At 38.8% G+C, this 17,040-nt stretch overlaps 1 protein-coding gene across 1 annotated transcript in view; it reads right to left on the bottom strand.

The window, feature by feature from the left end:
• Nucleotides 1–17,040, bottom strand: part of plekhh1 (pleckstrin homology domain containing, family H (with MyTH4 domain) member 1) — a 51,777-nt gene that overhangs the window by 8,990 nt on the left and 25,747 nt on the right. Inside the window, 14 exon segments of the mRNA XM_036593382.1 lie at nt 337–434; nt 968–1,144; nt 7,055–7,167; nt 7,421–7,436; nt 7,438–7,533; nt 8,695–8,874; nt 9,018–9,098; nt 10,630–10,788; nt 11,155–11,241; nt 12,097–12,207; nt 12,346–12,482; nt 14,190–14,337; nt 14,465–14,556; nt 16,921–16,999. Coding sequence (XP_036449275.1) covers nt 337–434; nt 968–1,144; nt 7,055–7,167; nt 7,421–7,436; nt 7,438–7,533; nt 8,695–8,874; nt 9,018–9,098; nt 10,630–10,788; nt 11,155–11,241; nt 12,097–12,207; nt 12,346–12,482; nt 14,190–14,337; nt 14,465–14,556; nt 16,921–16,999 — 1,574 coding nt within the window.

Raw genomic sequence — 17,040 nt, 5'->3', positions numbered from 1 at the left:
CAAAAGTTCTAACATTTGATTGGTGCAACAGGAGGGTAGTGGTGAGTAATGTTTGTTTATTTGAGCTTTCTGTTGTCTGTTGGGAGCTACTTAGTATCGATAGCTAGGCAGCAAGACAGATAATCAGCTAACTGGGCCATTTTAGGCTGGTACTGTAATACAATTTATAGTTTAAAAAAGGCAATTAAATTGTTAATCACACTTATTTTATGGAATTAATAAGCTAACATATTATGATCATGACAAACCTGGTAAGCAATACACAGCCATATTTATCATAGCCTCGTGTTTACTGAGAATGGGGTTATATGTACATGAATATGCATTCCAACTGACTTGGGATCAGCATTTCTCTGCAGGTACTGCCTCAGGTACCAAAGGAAGTGATGCTGGGGCAGGAAAAGGGCCACACATACCGATAACAGCTGCCAACACTGGAAGACACGAGAGAATTTAGAGTGTGTTTACTGTTTTGTTAGATCATGTTCTTTACATATCAAATGAATGCAGCAACAGAATTCAGAAATCAGTCTATTAAACAAGAAGGCAGATTAAACAGCATAAACAGCCACGTTATTGTCTGGCCTTAAAGGGTTAATATTAACTGAACTACTGAATTTGCTCTGAAAAGAAGTTGGTGCTGTGAGACTCAGGCAGCTGTAATTGCTTTACTTTCTCTCCTGAATATTTTTTGTAATGTCCATGCTTTGTTTGTCTACTGATATTAAATTCATTACAGTCTTTTGATATATGAGGGCACACTTGTTGTCGCTCTTCATGAAAAAGTATTCAAATTTCCATCTCGCTAAACTTGCTGGTTCTCAGTGTTGAGTTTGTGCTTTGTGGCTGTAGTCTTGACTAAATGCCGCAGACTTTGGACACCCCTAACCTACATAGTGTACAACATAGAGAGTAGGGAGCCATTTGGGATGAAACCAATGAGGCACTGTGTGTGCATGTGTCTGACCTGTGTGAGAGAGTAGTTGCTGGGCGTGCGGCAGTTGGTCTGCTTGATGAGCTGACAGTACATCTCATTCTGCAGCTCAGTGTGTGTCAGACAGACCTGTAGTGCACTCTGGGCCAGTGAGGTGTGGTAGTCTATGGAGGGCGCTTCCACCAGAACATTGATGAATAGCTGACAGGACTAAGAAGGAAGAGATAAATAACATAAAATGTTTCTGATCATAATTATCTGTGTGTGCAAATGGTTTTCTAGCTATTTCATTTAAAATTATACAACCCCATTTCCAAAAAATGTGGGACGCTGTGCAAAATGTAAATAAAAACAAAATGCAATGATGTTAGCTGACGTAACAGATCTGGCGGTTGGCGCTTTCCTCTATATAAACAACATGTTCCAAAAAAGTTGGGAACGGGGGCAACAAAAGGCTGGTAAAGTTGTGTAATGCTAAAAAAAACAACTGGGGAGTTAATAGGCAACAGGTCAGTAACATGACTGGGTATATAAAAACATCCCAGAGAGGCTGAGTCTTTCAGAAGGTTCACCACTCTGAAAGATCAAAAGTGCAGCAATTGTACAGTGTTTCTCAATGTAAAACAGCAAAGAGCTTTTGCTTTTCATCATCTACAATATACAATAACATTAAAAGATTCAAAGAATCCAGAGAAATCCCTCAGGCAGCACTGCATTAAAAACAGACATGAGTCTCTAGTGGAAATGCATGGGCTCAGAAAAAATTCTAAAAAAAACTGCCTGTGAACACAGTTTGGTTGCATCCACAAACGCAAGTTAAAATTCCAAAACGCAAAGAAGAAACCATATATAAACAGGATCCAGAAACGCTTCCACCTTCTCTGGGTCTGAGCTCATTTAAAATGGACTGACGGGAAGTGGAAAAGTGTCCTCTGGGCTAAAGACCACCCAGCTTGTTATCAGTGCACAGTTCAAAAGCCAGTATTCATGATGGTATTGGGGGCATTAGTGCATATGGCATGGGTGACGTGCACATCTGTGAAGGGACGCACACAAATTCATGGACGGTTTTGTTATTCATCACGTTCATCTTGGCATATCTGTACTCATATCTGGTAGGAGTGCATGTAAATTTGGGCATAAATGCTGGATATGTGGCTAATTAACCAAAACTATTATCAACATAATCTGTAATTGCAAAAATAAGAACAACAATAGAAAATTTCAATAATACTAATTTGTGTGCATGACAGTCCAGTACAAAAGTGGATGTACTTACTTTACATGCACATTGATATGAACAAGTGCTGCAACTATTTCATGTTCCATTTAAAGACACATTACACTGTGCTTTTGTTTCATACTACTGACTCATAAACACAGCTTCGGTCATACACTGCAATAATACAGCGTTTATTTTAGGGAATTAATTACACTAAACAATCACTCTACTGTGTTAACAACACTGAGTATTTTGTTTTATTTCACATTTTATTTTTTCCAGTTGTTTTCATTTTAATACTAAGAAGTTTGGTCAGCAGCGGAGGAGTGCACTCACTGCTGGACATCAAACTCCACCCACGAGCATGGCCATTAGCTTTCATGCCAAACACTGCCGTTTTATTGGCTGGCTACTGAAACATCTGCATAAATTAGTGTGTGCTTCATGTAAATGATATGTAAATGAGGTGCTGGTAGGCTGGTTTCATGCACTGAAGCTGATTTATCATTTATGCTCAAATCTCCACTTGTTTCCACATCATACAAAACTGTTATGAATCAGACGCAGAGCAGTTCATACCGTATAAAAGGCAAAAAAAAGGTGTTCTTTTTTACTTTGATGATTAATGGCCATTAGATCTTTACATTTTGACCATTAATTACTTCTTAAATTCCACTTAATCAACCATTCATTGCTTCTTAAATTCCTCATACTTAATCATTAATTACTTCTTAAATTCCTCTTACTTAACCATTAATTACTGCTTTTGTGTCCCTCCAAGTAAAGTGACAACACAAAATCAGTAATTAATGGTTAAGTAAGAGGAATTTAAGAAGTAATTAATGGTCAAAATGTAAAGATCTAATGGCCATTTTGTCATGATAGTGCACGAAAACTAACATATGTCTGTTGTAGCTCAGTATTTGAGCATTATAGTTCACTGCTAATGCTTAATCCGGACATAATCGTGACTCTTTGTGAAAAGGGCCCATGGCCATTAGATCTTTACATTTTGACCATTAATTACTTTTTAAGGAATTTGTTGGCATCAAATTCAAAATGTGCATATTACAATAAAATTTCTCAGTTTCAACATTTGATATGTTGTCTTTGTAGTACATTCCTTTAAAAATGTGGTTTACATGATTTGCACATCATTGCATTCTATTTTTATTTACATTCTGCACAGTGTCCCAACTTTTTTGGAAACAGGGTTGTATACTGATTCATGACTCACAGCAAAGATATAACTGTCAATCATGCTGTCAGTACCACCATGCGCGGCGATGAGTGAGTAAGGCATCTTTAAGATGTCTTATGGGCATATCTTTGCTCTGAACAGTACTGGGGGCAGGGCTAAGGGCCGAAAACAAGTATAAGGGCCAAGCAGAAAGAAAGGTAGCCTACGATACATGATCAGTGAGAAACAGGCTCACAATAACAGCAGAATACAATCATAATATAGAACATAATACAGCACACCTCATAATAAACACTAAAGAAGCTGAGGAGCTGTACTGACCCCATATCTCTAAGATTATGCTAAACATTTATTCTTAATTCAAGGTTGCAGTAACTTACAGTACTGTGCAAAATTCAGAGACTACCCTTCATTTATTTATTTCCAGTCAAGACAGCCATTAAGTAGAAGATTTTTTTTCAGAAGAGATTAGATATAAGTTAAGGAAGGGAAAAGTCCAAGGAATAAATTAAATAAAATGAAATTAAATAAATGATAAATTGAGAAATTATTAAAAGATACAGAGAAAATGGGACTCGTAACAACCTTGAAAGACCTGGTAGACACTCAAACTTTAACCATCAGTTAAACAGCAAGCTTTAATTTATGTGAGAATTCAATGCTATGAGTCTAAAAGGATGCATAGCTGTCAAGAAGCCATTACTGAGAAAAGGAAATAGACTGAAAAGTCCAGACCTCGACATCATTAAATGTGTTTGTCATTATTTAGATTTTAAAAAGCAGAAAATGCAACCAACTTCTAAGAGTGAACTTTGAAAATAGAAAAATATCACTGCAGATTTCTCTGAAAAACTGAAAGCAAGTCTCCTGAAAAGAATGAAATCTGTACTAAAGGCAAAGGATGAACATGAATACTGAAAAAATAGATATATTTAGTTGTTTGGTCTTCTGTGTAATTTTCTATTGAACATACGTTTTCTGTTTTTTTCTGAAAACAAGCACCTACAGATATTTGGGTAACTCCTTGCTTTGACGTTGTAGAATAAGTACTTAGTTCTGTTTTACAACTAAATGTTTTTATGTGCTATGGACCCTTTGATCCTTCAAGCAATAGACTCTCTGCAATCAGAGTTAATATTCTTCATTGAGCTTATCAGCACTATCACATTAACTTCAGAGAGTAATACTGTCATTCATCTGCTCTGCCACTAGATGGCAGGCTCCACACATCCAGTATGCTTGTGTACAAAGTTTGCTTTGCGGTTAGTATGCGCATGGGACAAGTTTTTCTTTCCCATTAGTGTTCCATTTATGCTCCAACAGAAATTACAATGTAAATTAAATCAAGTCAGGATGTAGCTGTCTAACAGCCCTCCATTACCGAGTGGGAGGCTTTCTACCCTAGTATCAAATGTTATTATAAAGGCCTGATTTTCTTTTAAAAAAGACCTGTGCAGCTAGCCCAGTGGGTGTACAGAGCTGAATACAAACTATGTCAACTGTGTAAACCTCAAGGCGAGGCCACTGGGGTTCAGAAGAAAAAAGTGGTAACAAAATAAGCGATGAGTTATGGAGTAAAAAGACAACTGGAGTAGACCAGAGTAAATTTATAGTTCCTCTTTGAGCCCAAGCTGAACGTTTTTCTTGCTGTACAGTGTTGGTGCGGTACTCTATACAGCGAGCTGAGGCAGTGTTTTTTTGAGGAGCTCTGTCTCAATCAGTGCTTAATCCAGCCCATTATCTTCTCATGCTGCTCTAATGAGTTGCGGGCCTCACAGCTCTGCCTTTGATGTGACTGTGGGAGAGACAGCTGCTCTCTCTGTTACTCTGAGAACACACTGGGCAACACTATCAGCCCTAAAGAGGGGATGAAGGACAAAAAAGAGGAGAGATAAAAAAATAAAAGAAGTGTGGAGGAGATAACGAGTAAGTCAACGGAGGCCAGGAGAGAGAACAAGAGGACCCTCAAAGAAAAGAACATTTATATGTAAGAGGGACAGAGAGAAGTAGTAACAGAAAGAGAACACAGAAAAAGAACAGAAATAGAATAAGAGGCCATAATGAAAGAGCAAAGTGGTTGTGTGTGTGCGTGTGTATATGTGTGTGTGTGTGTGTGTGTGTGTGTGTCTCATCCACACGTACCCGGATATTTTTTTTAAAAACATGTTTTTCCCCCGCCACTGTACACACAAAAACCCTGCCATTGTCCATTCATATACACAAAAACAACTTGAAAAGACTCATAAGAGCATGCCAGCCCAGGATGAAGCAATAATACTTTATAAAATGTCTTCAAATTTGGTCAAATATCTTGAGAAACATACTATGAGCCTGTGTTTTGCATGAAATGTAGAGCACAAAGTTGAAGAGTGGGCATGATGGCATGTTGCAAATGCAACCATACAGCGGCTAAATCTAAAAGCCTCAAAAAATCAACAAATTACAACAAAAGGGGAATTCAGCAGTGTTATTGCTATAGGGTGGCCCACATGAATCTTCTGTTTGCTAAATAGAGATCTGCACAAGGCAGGCTCACCCATGGGACTCGCGTGATCTGCAAAATAATTTGCAGGCAGGATTTGTTTTGAGGCACTGTGGTCATTGTGGGTAAACAGCCAACAGGTTGTGGGCACGTGTTGGGGTGCATTTTGGCTAGCTGGGTCTAGCGGGCTTGGACAATTATTGGCTGCTTGTAAAAGCAGATGGGCAGGCAACAAATAAGCTGCAAGTGTGCTGCAGACATAAACACATTACTAATTATCACAAGCTGCAAAACACATGAAGCTATATAACATCCAATAAATAACATGCACGAAATCTGATTGACTTTTTTTAAGAAAATTGTTTTGGCTTTTAACCCATGGAGAGGCATGCCTCAGCACCTATTTTGGCTTTAATTTCATTTTGCCTTGTAGAGTAATTAGCTAATAATTTAAAGTTGACGCAGATAAAATGTTGATACAGTTTGTCACTTATGTTGAATATAAATAAAATAGAATAAATAATACAGACTGTCGATGCTCTCCACTGATTATCATCAATTTTTGGCAGCTATCACTATGTAGCATTTACATGGCATCAGATGCGTACCATTGCTGTTTAACACCACTTCTACAAAAACTAATCGAGTGACACTCATTTTTTCCAACATGTAAATACAGCATATCCTGCTTGACCCTTTCTCCTGATTGTAGTGTGCTTATTCCTGGCATAGGCGAGTACATACCTAGCTAGCCAGTATCAATACTGTGGGTTTTTTTGTAAAGGAAAAAAAGAAAATGGCAGTCTTAAAATACTGGCTGTAAAAATCTACACCTAGTGCTGTAAAAGGTAGGCCTGTAGTTAATTAGCCAATACCCACAGGCAGTTAAATGTGACTTAAGCAATTGTGTGTTACGTTTAAATTTTTGTTCACTCTCCGGTTGTGTAATAGAGGAGTATTTTTCTTACTTGTTTGTGATCGTCATCGTCGCTACAACCAAAGACATTAAATTCTGAGTCCTGAGTCTTAAAGTATGCTCAATGCAGTAAAGAAAAATATAATGTGAATATGCACAAGGTGACACCATGATATAAGCCAAAAAATCAAAAAGAGCGTTTTACACATCCACATAGCAAAAAAAGACTTATATTTCCAAAAATACCTGTATACCTGTGGATGGGGTCTGAGAGGGTGAAAGAAAGAAAACATGCAAACCTTAAAGAGTTTGAGTGCCTCTGTTTGAAGTGCCTCCGAGGGCAGAGTGGTCAGAGGTGATCGCAGGCCGTCCTTACTGAAGCACAGCACCTCGTGTTTCCACAGTGAAGAGTCTACACACACACACACACACCATGGGAAGATTCAGTTACAAATTAAAATGGCATGACAGCTGACTTCAAACCCTAGGGAATGGCCATAAACACTGTCTGAGGTCTGCATGGAGTCATTGAAACTGTCAGCTTTAATTTAAAACGACATTACACAACAAACCCCTCCTGCTTGTTACATGGCAGGACACCAAACATTTGTGCCCACTTTAATAGAGATACTTTTATAGAGGTTCACTCCAAAATGCTCTTTCACCTGGGTCTCCATCCGAAATCCAGCAGTTTGCCGATCAGCTGCTCATATTCTGTACCCACTTTAAGACTAGCACAGCTGCCTGCTGCCACTGTCAAGTGGTACAGCCAGGTGTCCTGAGAGAAAGACACAGAGAAGAAGGAGTTTGAGCACACTCACACATGAAAAGCAACTCAGATGTTTATTTTTCTTAGAACATCTTCCTAGACCCATACAATGTTAACAAAACCTAGGGACTCTGTTGTTTCAAATTTATTTAAATTGGTTGATGTCCCACAGATTTATCAGCACAGGCAAAAAATCTGCTAACAGCAAAAAAACATAGCTAAGCCAGCAGCAGAACACCATCATGATTTAAAAAAAACATCCAAAACTAACCTTTAGCATAACATAACATAAATTCTGTTAAATCTCTATAAATAGAAATAAAAAACAAGAACAATAAGCTTATAATTTATACATTTTATCAACCAATATTATCAGTTAGTAGAATTTTTAGCTCCTTATAGGGGAATTCTATTTTTTTTTAATTTATAATTAAATTTTTAAGATGTAAACAAAGGCATTCAGAGTGGTTTGATGTGAAATGCTCTGTTCTAGAACAGCTTATTGAGTCAGAATTGTTCATAGTGGTGGTGATAGGAACCAGACGTCTGAAGAGTTTAAAACCTCTAAAAGCTTCAGTTATTCAGTTATTACCTGAGTTATTACATGGAATAGTTATGAACACACTGCCTTATGCCTGAGACAAGCTTCAAGGCCAAAAACATATTTTTTAAAACTCATTCATGGCAGAGAGGTACATGCAGAACATTATAAGGAAAAAAATCTCCAAAGAATTTTTTTTTCAGATTTACCATCATCAACATTTACATATAAAAATATGTAGGTTCACTGTTTTGGATAGTAAATGAAATGGCTATGTTGTGTTGTAGACATGGCGACCCCTGGTTCCTATCACCACCACTGTAAGGAAATCCAAGTCTGTAAGTCTCTTTACAATAAACCATTCCTCATTAAACCACTCTAAATGATTTATTTACATCTGAAAAATGAGTGGAATTCCCCTTAAATTTGCTATCTGTATCAGTCACAAAATTGGCCAGGCTCTATTTAAGGTCCTTGCACGGCTTTCAGTTACATGTACTTTAAAAGTCAGCGTTATGTTCATGAGTAGGTATGATATAAAAATATGGTATGAAAAAGCCCTCTGTAGCCGATCATCTATGTATATTCTGGTTTTAACCATTTACTAAGTGGTGTAATATGAATATTACTTTTTCTTGCTTGGTGCCAATGAGCAGGTAGGTGGGGCTTTGCTCTTTGGGATGGACCACCAGTGTACAGTGAGAAGAAAGAAAGCCACGCCCTCCTGCTTCATAATCTTCATCAGAGTCACATGACCTGTCCACCTCCTCCACTCGTGCCTCTCTCACACGGAGCTGGCCCAATGGGAACTGATGTACACACACACACACACACACACACACACATACACACACCATGACTCAATATACCAGCAAAATTTCAGGCAACAGGACAAAACAGTAAAATAAAAAAAAAACAACATATTAAATAATTGAGATTAGAATTAGCTCACCTTGTCGTCCTGGTTGCGGTAATAGTAGAAAACTTTCCCTATTAAAGTGCACCACACTAGCTTTGAATGGCCATGTTTAACCTACAGATTAAATAAGGCGCAGAAAGAAGAACAGAGATGGTAAGAGAGGCAGAAGGAGGTGAGAGGTGAGGAGAAAAAAAAAAGACACGTAGAAGGGCAATGGTTACTTCACAAATGTGTCAACACCACCAGCTGTACACAGATGTACACACAAATTACAGCCAGAGAAGGAACAGCAGTGGATTCTCACAGAGCACATCAAAGCCCTCACACAGGAAAAGGCCATACATTACAGCCTCAGCTGTCACTCAGCTGTTGGAGATGCACAGCCACGCTCCTCTGATGTGGTGAGGTCATGCATGCATATACACAAAAGTCTGTTTTTATACAATGTGAGGACATGAAGTAATATATATGTCCCTGGTGTATTGTATTTTTAAAGTACCTAGAGCACTGTGCACAATTCAGAGACCCTTTATTTATGTGATTTCCACTCAAAACAGCCACTAAGCCCTTTTTGACACATAGTCACTGTCCAAAAAAAACATGTACTTCCATTTGTTTCAATTTTCATTTTCTGATCATTTCATCACCGCAGATGACCTTTTCATTATGTAAAAAAAAATAATGAATGGACCAGCAGAAATGCTCCAAAACATAAACTTGCATTAAAAGTTAAGAATGTTTATGCCTTCTCCTGTGCTATTTTGGAGATATACGTTTTTCTTTGGAAAGCAACAATATGTCAGTGCCTATATGTGATAAGAGTATAGCCTAATCCTAAACCTAACTTAACCTAACTTAAACCCCCTTAAATAACAAAGAAAGTAAGTCAGTAAAACACTTTTCGTGTCGCATCCTATTAAAACCTTTTTTTACACCATTTGAAAATGCCAGCTGCCCTTGACATTTGACAGTTCATGAAGAATGAACCAATAGAATGGTCCCAAACAATTTGAAGTATATAAACATACATTACAAGTGAAGAAGCTCTTATCTTTCCTCTGTAAATATAAATTTCAGCAATACAAAGTTTTATTCCAACAGTGCCAAATGCTTTACAAAGTCAAAATCATTCTCTTGGTTTTCACATTGTAGGTTACCCCTATTTTCCTATGAAATCACCACATTTATGCCCCAAAAATGTACAAAAACAAACACATGCTAGAGAGCACACACAGCTTGAGAAAAGGTTCTGTGCTTTAGTAAAATTCCAGGCATGCTGACCTCAGTTCTGTCTGAACGTGTGCTAGTCACCCAGGAATCTTCCTCAGAGCCTCTTCAGCCTTACCTCATCAACACTCCCCCCTCTTTACACACACCCACTCACAAACAGCCTGGCCTAATCAGACCACCTCCCACTCCGGAGACAAGCAACTACCGGAAACCTGACAAATCCTGTTTAATAACAGCCATGTGCATTACAGTCTAATCGTACCAGATCAGATGCTTTCAAACAGCTGTTCTCGGGTGAATGAAAATAAACCCTTTAAGTGTTTGATAGTTGGTGTCCTGAGAATGCTGTGGCGGAAACTCTAGCCCTCAGCTAAGCAATCAGAGGGCTTAGTGTGCACAGTGTGTGAACTCCGACCTTAGTCAGCCAGCCCCGAACTGTGGGCTTAGTTTGCGTCTCTACTGAGATGGGTCCGCTGGCCTGGACTTTAAGAATGCTCTGGAGAACTCTGATCCACTCCTCCAGGATGTTGGGGGAGTCTGCAGTCAGGTAGAATGTCTTCTTTTCTGTGATTAACTAGCACACACACACACACACACACAAACAGACCATTTTTGTTACATTTTGACCCAGAAATTAAACACATTAATACTGTCAGAAGTTCAGAGCCGAAAGGGGATTTCCAAACGGTGGAAAGATTAGATAACTAGTGTATAATGACTTAAGAGTATTAAACATAATTGCTACCACGGCAACTCTGGTAATCCAATAATATAAACACTCCAAGGATAAACACTCATTTCTATGACAAAAACACTGCTCAAACAAAACTTAAAACATCAAGCAGACAGACTACCTACAGCATCTTTTGATGGTAAACTCATGGTTGACAGATTTTGTTAAAGGGTTTTAGAAGCAAAATGAAATGTGCATGTTTCTCACCTGGAATGTCTGTGCTCCCTCTCCGCGGGCTATACGACAGGAAGAGTTGAGCTCAATCTGGCCCTGAGGCTTTCGGATCACGTCACTCTGAGAGCACAAAGGAACCAAACAACACATCATTAGTCCTGTAAGTGTACCCACTACCTGCTCACGGAGAATAATTCTGCCTTGTGGTGCTACACTTCTTGTGTGTGCTTAGTGTAAAGGCTTCGTCAACAAGCACATGGGATCCATGTATCACTTTCAGAGATGCACTGTATGTTGTGAGAAGAGACTTCTTAAATGGGTAGACCATTAGTGATCTGCTGTAAATGTGGCTCTCCTGTTAATTCTCTTCTGAATATGTGGCTCCTTCGGAAAGACCTACCATAGATTTCTTACCCCTACATTATACGCAGTGGAACTCATGATTGTGGTACACGCAATTGATGTTCTGTAGCTTTTTGTAATAAAGGCATAAGAACTTCTCTAACGCAGCTACTCTGTTTTTGCTCATAATATTGAAGAGATAACAGTGAAGAAGAGTGACACTGCAGTGAACCCAAATTTAAAAAAATATACAGTGCACTAAACTTGAATTTCCACAATGCCATAACTAAACTGAGCCCAGTGGCACCCCAGCTAAACAATGTCCTCTCCCCATATGCAGAGCAGCAGGGGGAAGTGCCACCACAATACCATTGCAACAGAAATTTGACAGAAAGACTGGTGATGAACAAAGTTATTGAGAACCACTGTTACAGTGTATTATATCTGTCATGTCCTCTTCTGCTGCTCCTGCAACTACGCTGCCTCACTCCATTTCCCCAGAATATCAGGTCCATCTGTTCACTATTTTCCTGCCAAACACCACAGACTAGAAATAGACCAGAGGGCTTGAAACAAAGTCTACCACTATCTCAAAAGCTGGCACAGTGCTGTAGAGCGTCAGTGTTTACTCACTGGAGATTTAAAATACAGGATTTCTCCATTCCTCAGGATAAACCAGCGCCTCTTCCATGCCTTCACCTGGCTGCCCATCTTCAGCAGATAGCCTGACTTCTCTAGAGTCTCCTACAGAAACACAAACACACATCAGCACCTCAACCTTTGCACATCTGCATGTTCCAGTGATACACAAATCACTGTAATCAAAAGCATGACAAGAAACAGAGAGTGATAAGTGAGTGATTATATTAGCAGGAGACGTACAGGTCCAACGCTCTCGCAGGAGTATGATGAAGTGCGCTGTACTTTCTGCTCAGGCTCAGAGTAGTCACTGTCCAGTGAATAGGCATCTGGAGGGATGGCATAATCGCTTTCTGAACTGACAGAAGACATAGACACCCCTAGAAAACAAGAGAAAGGAGGTAAGAAAAAGTTGCTCACATATATATTTACACAACATTATCTTTTCATTTCTCTCCATTAATATATTGTTCTACCTAGATGTGGGTGGTAAATGTATACCAGTTCACCAGGTATATTGGTTGAAATTCTTAACCAGATATAAGCTGTCATAACTGTTATAAAGTAATCCCACAAATAAGTACAGATAACGAGATATACAACCATGCTCATGTTAGCCCATCAATGTTTCAGTCACATTTCAAATGAAAATGAAAACACACCATATTCTCAATTACATATGAGACATGTGAATTGTAAAAGGTGGAACAAAAACAAAAAGCTGCCAAACAGGAAACCAACTTCAGCATTGGAGAAATTCAGACATGAAACAACATTTAGCACTGTTTTTGCCAGACTTGCAGGGCTTGTTTTAGAAAGCAATGTTGACATAGGTTTATCTATATATTGCTCAGTTCTGTTTTTACTGTTTTACACACTAAAATGTCTCAGATTTACTTTAGTTGTTTAAAATGTTTCTTATTAAAAAGTGAAAGATATCCCTGAACAATAAGCCACTGTTAACACTGTTAAGTAGATTTTAGCATCTGAAATGCTTTTATTTCAAAATATATGTACAGAAACCATCAGAAACTTGAATTATATGATGGTTTTTGGCTATACCACCCACTACTAGTCCAACCTTTACTTTCTGTGGATAGCACTGCCAACCCCATTTCCAAAAAAGTTGGGATGCTGTGCAAAATGTAAATAAAAATAGAATGCAATGATTTGCAAATCATGTTTTCATATTTTTTAAAGGAAAATATTTTTGTTTAATAATGTGACAAATGTTTTCAGTGGGTGATAGGTCTGGACTTCAGGCAGGTCAGTTTAGCACCCGGACTCTTTTACTACAGAGCCATGCTGCTGTAATACATGCAGAATGTGGTTTGACATTGTCTTGCTGAAATAAGCAAGGCCTTCCCTAAAAAAGACAACGTCTGAATGGCAGCATATATTGCCAAAACATGTATACATCGTTCAGCATAATGGTGCCTTCACAGATGTGCCAGTTACCCATGCCATGTGCACAAATGCCCCCATATACCATCATGAATACTGGCTTTTGAACTGTGCACTGATAACAAGCTGAGCGGTCTTTAGCCCGGAGGACGCAACGTCCATGATTTCCAAGAAGAATTTCAAATTTTGATTCGTCGGCCCACATAACACTTTTCCACTTCCCGTCAGTCCATTTTAAATGAGCTCAGGCCCAGAGAAGGCGGCAACTTTTCTGGAAATTAATAAATGGGTCGAAAGGAATTTTAGATAGTCATAAGCCCTTTTATAGCTTATGTGGATTAGTCTTACATGAGAATTTTTTATAATTCAAGTAATTAGCAATAAGATATGTATTTTCAATCTAGTATTAATCAGCAACATCTGTAGTTTTTACAAGCTTATAATAGTAGTACTGCACACTTGACCTTACTGTAATTTAATAACAAAACCTTTTATTGACACAGCAGTATTGTTATTGTTATTGAGCATGCTGCCTGTAGCATAACACCGATATCTCAATTTATCTGAGTTATTTACGGAAACTTTATCCCATACAAACTGGATAGTCAAATCCTTAACAGATTATGTTACAGAACTTTTCCTGGTAAAAGTAACATATCCCAAGTAGCATTAAACTTCCTTACCTCTCTTCACAGCACGAGGGCTTCCAGGGGTGCTGCCCTTTCTCTCTGGCCCCACTGCTGATGTGCGCAGGCTGGCCAGCGAGCTGCTGTCATCCTCTGAACCTGAGTCATCATCAGGGAGAGGAACACTACTGATCTGAGTGGCTTTCTGGGACAGAACACACATACACGGCATACAGTGAAGACAATTTCACCCTCTACCAATGGACACCTTATTGATGTGACAACTGATGAACTGTAGGCACTAAGATAAAAATATGAATGCACTGTCTCACCCCTTTGAGTGTGGAGTAGACCGGCACACTGATGTTCTTGTAGATGAGATGTGTGAAAGGACCAGCTGCAGGGTACTGAGGCAGAGTGGATACTGCAGAGTACAATTAATCAAAAATGACATTTAGAAAGACAATACTAAAAGAACATTACTGAAAAATACAGTAGAGCAAAGTCATTTTTTTTACATTTTGCATTGCCTAGCTTTTCTGGATAAAATACAGCTAGACATGAACCATGATTGCAAGAAAGAACATGACAGGAATTTGGTCCTGTCCACTTGGTAGAGAATGAATTGGTGGAGTCTCACTAAGGTGGCTACGGCAGCATTGCACTATGACTGATCCATGGCTTCTCAGCATATAGTTATGTATGTGTAACATGCTAGTAATAATTGGTGCGTGTTTAGGGATGTATTTACATTCAGAAATAAGATACAAAAAATCTCTGCTTTAAACTGCAAGAATACATAGATCAACTGATGATTTTCCATAGTTAATGGCTCATACTTGCTGTTAATGGCGAATATTAGGCCTTATATTTAGGAATTATATATAGGATCGCCCATACAGTACCATATGCCACAGTACAATATTACATATAGTTGTCAATGCTGTCACCTTACAAGGTATCATGAAATAATCTCACTGATTCAGTGTTACTTGAAGTACTGCCTACATGTCTTGCTTATGATTAAGATTATCAAGACTTTAAAGACCTTCATGAAAAGACCTTTCTGAATGGTGCTTGGTGAATGTGACAAGAAAAAACATCAGTGAAGCAGACTGTCACAGTAAGAAAAATAGACAATACATTCTACAAGGTGTCCAACACTGCTTCCTGCCTGCTGAGATTAGCCATGACCCCAGGTTTTAAGAAGCTGGTTCTAATATTCATATTCTAAACACCTTTGGCTCCTTTCATCTCTGGTATTAACATACATCTTGGGTGATCTGATCATAAGTGGACAGAGCTAAACACAGGTGTGCACAGGGCCCAATGTGTCATTTAAATCACCTTTGAAGGTGATCAGGGACGGATATGGCCACATATTTGTAGTGTGAACGTGAAAAGCATCCTGAAGGAATGATAAATCAACTATGTCATCACAGCAGAAACAAAAGCAGCTGCATTCTACATCTCCTCTCCCACTTGTTCATAAATGCGCTTTAAACATTTGTAACTGCTTGTACATGTGCATCAACACCTTGTTGATGCACATGTACAAGCAGTTACAAATGTTTACTCACTGTACATTTCTGTCTGCTTACAAATGCAGGGAAGTACTTACTCTACAGAGAACACTAGAGAACACCTGCACATTTCATATCACCATTACTGTTTATTTGTTAAATGTAACATATTGGAAAAAACAAACACAAACTGTGGCCTATGCAAATATTGTTGTATGTTTTTTTTCTCAAATGTTTCAGCAAATTTGCTGAATAATGTAATATTTAGGTTTGTTGTCTGTAGAGGATGTGTAACTTATTTTCATTTAGAGAACATGAACAAGACATGTAATTTTACCAGGGATGTTCAAACTTTTGAATACAATTGAAAGTGTGTGTGGCATCCTTCCTCCAGTCACAATATCTGATCACATGTGGTGACTGAAAACATACTCGAGGCATATGGAGATGACATTTGCAAATGACTATACATCTCACTGTCCACTTATGACCAGCTAAAATGATAACGCAAGTAAAAAGTGTGAACAGAGCTTATGATTGTCTGGAGTATGTAATGTCTGTAATGTCAGTGTTGTTATTGTTTTTGAGTGAGGCACCTCACTGAAATGTACATCCAGGCCTTGATGTTTTAATTCTTTACGTTTTTCTGTGGGAATTTGGAGAAAAGACATAGAACCTATATCCTGTATAAATCGGACAGTCAAATCCCACAAATTACATTGCAGAACACCCTCTGGTAAAACTAATCCAGCTTTGGATTCATTTTGGAACTTGACTCTTAAGGGCAATGGATCAGGTTAAGAATCTGTAACCCAGTTCTACAGATTGCTCTTCTTTGTTGGTAGAGAGAGAAGGAGGGGAGGGAGTGATAATTACATACTGCTTTCGTCCTTTCATCAAGGTTAATTAGAAAGAAGCTTTTCCATTCTCACCCTGTACTCTGACACTCCTCTAAAAGCTTCTAAAAGCTTCAATGAATGGTGGCCTCACCTGCACAGGTGTGTATGTGTTCCCCCAGGTGAAAGGAAGTGACATCAAACAAACCCTGGCCTCTCACTGACAGATCAAGAGGAGCAAAATCACAGACACATTCTAGCACAATCCCCCCCCAAAGCACATCTGTTTACGATGGCACCATGTGAGTGGGGTGTGGTGCTTGGGCTGGTGATGGAGTGGTGTTGCTGGTAACTGTTTGGTGACTGAGAGATGAATGATTGTGATTGGTTAATGCTGGACTGGTATTTGTTAATAATTGGTTATCTGACCTCTCCCTGTACTTCTGGCTCCAGGGCTTGCCTCAGACACTCTCATGCCAGATTTTGCCACTGCATAGATGCGGCTCTCCTGCAGAACACAAGATGACAGTCAATAACAACGCAGGAGTG

Source organism: Colossoma macropomum, unplaced genomic scaffold (genome assembly GCF_904425465.1).
Source record: "Colossoma macropomum unplaced genomic scaffold, Colossoma_macropomum, whole genome shotgun sequence".
Lineage (NCBI taxonomy): Eukaryota > Metazoa > Chordata > Actinopteri > Characiformes > Serrasalmidae > Colossoma > Colossoma macropomum.
Note: the sequence above shows the minus strand (reverse complement) of the source record. Positions and strands in the feature narration are given on the sequence as shown.